The sequence below is a fragment of the Galeopterus variegatus genome, unplaced genomic scaffold (assembly GCF_000696425.1).
Source record: "Galeopterus variegatus unplaced genomic scaffold, G_variegatus-3.0.2 Scaffold7549, whole genome shotgun sequence".
In the NCBI taxonomy this organism is placed as follows: domain Eukaryota; kingdom Metazoa; phylum Chordata; class Mammalia; order Dermoptera; family Cynocephalidae; genus Galeopterus; species Galeopterus variegatus.
Window position 1 is genome coordinate 23,784 of NW_007733660.1, and position 7,515 is coordinate 31,298.

At 35.4% G+C, this 7,515-nt stretch overlaps 1 protein-coding gene across 1 annotated transcript in view; it reads left to right on the forward strand.

The window, feature by feature from the left end:
* LOC103607572 (hyaluronidase PH-20-like) overlaps positions 1-1,264 on the forward strand; it is an 8,942-nt gene extending 7,678 nt beyond the window's left edge. The window contains exon 3 of the mRNA XM_008592064.1: positions 813-1,264. Coding sequence (XP_008590286.1) covers positions 813-1,208 — 396 coding nt within the window. The 3' untranslated portion in view covers positions 1,209-1,264. The remainder of the gene's footprint in view (positions 1-812) is intronic.
* Positions 1,265-7,515: the final 6,251 nt, after the last annotated feature.

Here is a 7,515-nt window from a genome sequence, read left to right on the forward strand (position 1 = left end):
AACCTTAAATATTTTAAAAAGCACATTGTCCAGATTTTAGAACATACTGGTCTCAAGGTTAATCATTTCAGTACCCAGCACTCATACTCTGCCAAATTTGTCAAAGAGCTGTCATTATTCACTTGTAACTTGACTATACATAACATTTAACACAAAGTATACTCAGTTGAACATGTTTAGTTGTTTTGAGCCAGCATTTAGGAGTCACTCTTTCAGTGCTATTTAAACTTGTCTGACAAATGTGGTGCTTATTACGTTGATTTACAATTTATTGAGTGTTAACTGAAGATGTGCTAGGTCCGTGTAAGCCCTTTTCTATGCATTGTATAATTTCATCTTCACAAGACTATGAAGTAGGCACCATAATAATCCCTATTTTACAGATCATGAAGATAAAGCACAACCAGGTTAATTAATTTGCCCAGGGTCACCCAGATAGGAGACTAAGACTTAAAAACCTTGAGAAAGCCTCAAGTTCATGCAGCTAGTCATTGATGTAACTGGGACTCCACTCAGGGCAAATGGACACCATCACCCTTATTCTAACAGCCGTACTATTCTGTCCCCCTAATTTGTTAATGAGTTGATGAGTAAGATTAAGGCTATGGTATGCTAAGTCTCAATTAGCCAATTATTCAGTGGCATGAAACAGCATGTGAAACTTACAAATATTACAAAAAACAGTTGGAATAATCTTGCTTGTTGAGGTTAAAAAAAAGACACAAGAATTCCTACCTCTTTCTGTACCTGTTCTTTGTTCTTACTTAAAATTACTTGTCCCTTTATATTTTGACTATCTTACAATTTTGCAGGTAACTTGCGAGGACCTAGAAGATTACGTGAAGGATACATTGAATCCTTACATAATCAACATCACTCTAGCGGCCAAAATGTGTAGCCAAGCGCTTTGCCAGGGGCAAGGAGTGTGTGTAAGGAAACAGTGGAATTCAAGTGACTATCTTCACCTGAACCCAGTGAATTTTGTTATTCAAATGGAGAAGGGTGGACTGTACACTATAAACGGAAAACCCACACTTGCAGACCTGGAGCAATTTTCTGAAAACTTTGATTGCAGCTGCTATACCAACATGAATTGTACGAAGACAGTTGATGTAAAAGGCATTCATGCAGTTGATGTGTGTATTGCTGAAGGTATTTGTATAGAGGCCTCACTAAAGTCAGAAACCAGTTATCCTAACAGTGGGTAAGGGGAACCTTACCTCATTTCCGACAATGTCCCATCCTCCACACTGTCTGCCACAATGATCTTTGCTAATATTTTTATTTCTTACCATGAGTTCTTCTGTAGTGAATTTGTTAGTCTCCATGTTAGCTGAAATGAACAACATGTCCATTTTAAAGTGTGCTTTTTAGACTGAATAAATCTTTGAAAAGAATTCCCTTATTGAAAGGCATTTTTGGAAAGTTCTTCCTGAATTACTATACTTAGTGAATAGTAGTTTCCTTTGAATTTGATGAACACTATAATCTTACAGGAATCCTCAATGCTGGCTTCAGGATTTGTATTCCAGGACTCAATAGCTTGCCGATCAGTATTCCCAGGCTTAGAGTACACGATCACATATAATCTGTTTCATGTGTAAAACTGCCAGGATTGTTTAAATGCAAACATTCTGTGCAAGATACTGATGTTTTGATGAAATTACAATTTGACATGGAGTGGTTAAGAATTTAAAAATGAAATCCCATCAATAAAATTCATCCAAGAAATTTAGAGAAACTGGGCATTTCTCTTTTCTTGTCTGCTTACAATCAAGACAGAGGGACAGAAGAAAAGAGAATGAGTGGAAAGAAGAAAATAAATCAAAAAAAGACGTAAAGGAAAAGAACTAGAATTCTTTGCTTTCTTTGATGCCACTGAGGACTCTGATTTGCAGAGGATAGAAAGGACCACCACAATTTCCTTTCACCTTCCTGTTAAAGCCATGAGCAGTTGTACTTGAATGCCTGACCCGTTCTAACGAGCAGATGTTCCTGACACCCTCTTTCTTTCCCCTTGCCTCAGAGTTCTGTTTTGGAAACTTAAAACATAGAACCTCAGAGCTGCTGGTCTATTTCAAGTCCTAAGACGTCTCTCCTTCCTCCAGGCAGTGGTCATAGGGATTAATAAGTCATATGTGTTTTTGTGCCCCAGTGGTGTTTCCTCCGTGGTCCTTTAGCTTGAGGTCCCTGGGATTTATTCTGTATATTTGTATTAGCTTGCTAGGGAGGCCATAACAAAGTACCGCAGGCTGGGTGACTTACACAACAGAAACTACTTTTCTCACAGTTCAGAAAGGTGAAAGTCTTGGATCGAGGTGTTGGCAGAATTGGTTTCTTTTGAGAGCCATGAGGGAAGGATCTGTTCTAGGCCTCTCTCCTTGGCCTTGCACATGACCATCTTCTCCTTGTGTCATCTATGTGTCCCTCTCTGCATCCAAATTGCCTCCTGATGTAAGGACACCAGTCGTATGGGAATAGTGTCCACCCTAAAGTCCTCATTTTGACTTAACTACCTGTGTACAGATTCTGTTTCCAAATAAGGTCACATTCGAGGCACCGAGGGGTTTAGAACTTCAACATATGAAGTTTGAGGAAACAGAGTTCATCCAATTACAATATCAATACCCTAATAATGTTTATTTTTATTGTTAAAGACTTTGACTTAGATGCATCTAGTGTAGAACTGCACTGCGAGTAAAGAAACATATTCTAGCCCAAGATTTTGTGATATCAACTAAAGGAAATAAATTTTTGTTTTACATCATCCCAGTCAGATGTGTAGTCTTCAATCCATAGGATACTAAATAAAGAGGATTTCTTTTTTCTCTTGATAAGGGATAAAAATTTGCACTCAGTTTCAAAATTAAAATCCATAGATATTCCTGTTCATTCAGCCAACTCTGTCCCTGTGGTCAGCATTCTTTAGGGAATGGGAAAACCATGGCTACCATGGCCAACACCCTTGGGAATTAGATGCTGTGGGGAGAGAGCAGGTTACCAAGTTGGCTCTTCACTCAGGATAGTCTTATTCTTATGCTATTGTTCTCAACCCTTTGACATTATGGAGGCTTTGGGAATCTGATGAAAGCTATAGTTTCTCTTCCGGAAGGCATTTATATAAAATTATAAAGCAAAATTATGTGTGCAACTTATTTTATTGCATTGGATCAAAATACTTTTTCTAAAGAATTGTGCTTTTTTAAAATAAAGTTTTGCATGCAAAATTAGTTTCGGGCAATATTTTTAAAACTAGAAAGAAAAAGAAGAAATCTATAGTGTACAAATACTATTTAAAAATTAACTCTGGCTTTGCTAAAAACTAAACTTCAACGAGAAGGCATCTCTCCCTTAGCTTGAACCAGAATCTGAAATTATAGAATGTTCTTCAACATGGCAATGTATGCACTTTCCTGTAGACTTTCTGTTTTGGTGGCAACACACACTGAAAAGCTGAGTTCACAACAGCATGTTGTAGCAAACAATCAGTTCATGTTCACACACAATACAATGGGCTTGTGATGAGGGAACACCATGATATTTCAAGATCATCTGAACTGGATGTACGTACTTTAATTTCTGCTGGATTCACATCACTGAGTTTCATCTGTAAAGGAGAAGTTCATATTCTTCTTTCATTTCATGGGAGAACCTACTGAAAAGTCAATAATTAAAGGCTCTAGCACTAGTTGACACCTTGCTATAGACAAGCGGGACCATAGAAAGCAATGGGTCAGATTTTACTGCATAAAGGTATTTCCTCTTCCAAAACAATGAAACTCAGAGATGTGTTGCATTACTTTAACCTGCTTCCTCTGCTCTAAACAACATGTGAATTTGACCATTTCTGGGGTACACAGCATTTACCAATGACCTTGTTGCTATTTAAAGACTAGGCTATTGCATCAAGGCAGACCAAATTTTGGTAAAGTTTTGCCTTTTCAACTCTAGACTTCCCTTAAGATAGATCTACATGAATATATTTTTGGAACAAAAATTATAATCGGCAGTATTTTTGGTTTCATGCTTCTTCCACTAACAAGAACAATATAATAAAGCACCTGGGCTTTGATGTTCAATCACACAATAGAAAGCAAAGCAAAAATATATTTGATATTTCTGCTTTATTTCTTTCACAGCTTAAGTCAATCCTAAAGTAAACAAAGACAGAAGCTCATCATAATGGCAAGATGCATATTCTTTAATCTCTACCATTGGGAAGCTGTTCTGAATATCATGACCACACTGATGATTATACACTGCCTGTCGACAGGAGCAACTTATAATAGACATAAAAGTAATGTGTATACCAAGATGATTCGGAAAAATCAAAAAAGAATTGCTGTGTATGTGTGCATGTTTCCGTTTTTCTGTGCATCTGTGTTCATGTGTGCGTGCATGCACATATCCACATGCCTGATTCACAGACGTCCCTGATACCCTTCTGTGAACATCAACTTAAGAGACCTGGTTAAAAAGGAGTGCAAAGCAGTCTCCATAAAAACAAATAAACAAAAATAAACCCTGTAAAACGTTAGCTATTTTTATCAAGTACTTTCAATATTGGTCTTCACAGAGGCTGTGATAGGTAATATAACCATTATTTTGAAGTAGAAGAAATTATGTATGACTTATTCTAGTAAAATGACTTACTTAGTACCACAGAGAAGTACTTGAGCCGTGGAGCTTTTCTCTTGAACCTTCAACTGGTTACTTTTTCATCAGATTTCAGCAGGAAATACAGAAGACTAATTTGCACATATTTTTTTGCACGTTTCTTTTCTTTAAACAATTTACAGAAAAATGTAACCCACAAATATACCAATTCTGGCATCAGGCAATCAGGGCTTTTTTGACCCCATGGAAGGAAAACTAACCAGTCTACTAGCAAAGCATCCATCTGACATATTCTAAATATTGAAATATCATTTACCCATAAAAGAAACTGGACCAATTAGGAAAATGTCTGATTCCAGGTTCAAGACAGAAAATGTCCAGATGAGTCTGGAATATCTAGTTACATCATAAAGCAAGTAAGCTATCAAGAATCACGAAGATTGTATCAAAAGCACCCATGAGTCAACTTAAAGAGTCTCCCCCTGCCAAAGAAGGAAAAAATGAAAGTTGCTAAAGACATAATTGGTTGAAAGATGTCAGATATGTTTAAATCCTTGAGGTTGAAGGGATACTTAAAAAGAGAAAACAACAACAACACTCATTGGCCACCTTTAAACGACATTAAGGAACCAACTCATTACTCTGAAAACTGGTAAATAAAGGGAAAGAACCATTTACTCTACATTTCTTATATGAACTATGTCTGAGAGTAACCAAGTAGGGGAGAAGAGTAAGTTTCTTTTTATTCAAGCCTATAAACCAAGGGGGTATGATAGAATTAGAATACAGCCATTTTGCAATTTCTAATGAATTAATGGATAGAGACATTGCTCCTCAATTGCTGCTAAAATCAAGGGATTCAACCAGATGTTATACCAGATGGTTGTAGTATAAAACATCAGCCAAGAATAATCCTTCTAGAAAATCAAACTGAAATCTGATCAGGCCTCTAAAATCTAGCTCCTAATTCACAGGAAACATAAGAAACAAAAGAAAATGCAGAACAACATGTCAGGGATGTAATCATCACAATTCAGGGCAATCTACTGCAAAGTAATGTGAATTTTTCAGTAAATAAGTAGTTTTAAAAATGGAGAAAGAACCTATGTGTGTATCAACATAGGGCTTGTTAAATAAATTATAGTACATCTGTAAAATGAGATAGCATGCAGTTTTAAAAAGAAGTAAGGAATGAGTATAATGTTAGCTGTGAGTTTATCATACATGTCCATTAATGTGTTAAGGTACATTCCTTCTATAACTAATTTGGTGAGAGTTTTTATCATAAAAATATGTTAAATTTTGTCAATTCTTTTCTACATCTAGTGAGACAATCATATGGTTTTTATCTTTCTTTTTGTTTTGTGATAGATCACATTATTGATTCGTGTATGTGAAATCATCCTTGCATCCCAGGGATAAATCCCACTTAGTCATGGTGTATGATTCTTTGAATGTATTGTTGAATTTGGTTTGCTAGTATTTTATTGAGGATTTTTGCATCCAGTTCATCAGGGATATTGGTCTATAATTTTATTTTCCTATAATATCCTTATCTGGCTTTGGTGTTGTAATAATGCTGGCCTCTTAAGAGGAGTTTGAAAGTATTTCCTCTGGTTTTTTGGAAGAATCTGTGAAGAACTGATATTAACTCTATAAATGGTAGAATTCAGTATGAATCCATTAGGTCCTGGGCTTTTCTTTGATGGGATTTTTTATATTATTATTACTGTTTCAGTGTCCTTACTCATTATGACTAATTCAATGTCCTTACTGTTGAGATTTTCTATTTCTTCATGATTCATTTTTGGTAGGTTTATGTGCCTAGGGATTTATCCATTTCTTCTAGGTTATCCAATTGGTTAGTATATAATCATTTATAATAGTCTCTTATGACTCTTTGTATTTCTGTGTTATCAGTAGTAATGTCTCACATTTCATTTCCAATTTTATTTGTATTTTCTCTTTTTCTGTCTTGGTCTAGCTAAGGGTGTGTCAATTTTATATTTAAAAAAACCAACCCTTAGTTTTGTTGATCATTTATATTATCTTACTAGTCTCTTTTGTTCATTTATTTTTCTTTCCGCCAACGTTGGCATTAACTTGTTCTTCTTGTTCTGGTTCCTTTAGGAATAATCTTGGTTTTGGTTTTTTTTTTCAGATTTCGCACCTTTTTTGATGTAGGCATTTATGACTATAAACTTTCCTCTCAGAACTGCTTTTGCTCTATCCCATGTGTGAGTGGTGTGTTTCCAGTTGGTTTCTCCCAAGATATTTTTTACCTGTCCTTCTAATATCTCTGTTGACCCACTTGTTGTTCAGGAGCATGCATAAATTCCATATATTGTGGATTTTCCAATATTTATCTGTTACTGATTTCCAGTTTTGGAACAAAGTGCTTAGAAAAAATACTTGATATGGTTTCAGTCTTTTTAAATTTGCTATAACTTGATTTGTGGCCCAACACATGATCTGTTCTGAAGAATGTTTCATGTGCACTTGAAAAGCATGTATATTTTGTTGCTGTTGAATTGAATGTTCTGTATATGTCTGTTAGGTTCATTTGGTCTAAAGTGTTGTTCAAGTCCAATGTTACCTAATTCATTTTCCGGTGATCTGCCCATTGTTGAAAATGGGTATTGATGTCCCCTGTTATTACTGTAATATATTTCTTTCTTCAGGTCTTTTAGTATTTGTTTTATATATTTCAGTGCACCAATGTTGGGCTCATATATATTTACAATTTTTATATCTGCTTTATGAATTGACCCCTTTATGATTATATAATGTCCTCCTTTATCTCTTCTTAGAATTTTTGACTTAAAGTCTTCTTTGTCTCATGTAAGCATAGCTACAACTGCTCTCTTTTGGCTTCTATTTGCTCAAAAAATATTTTTT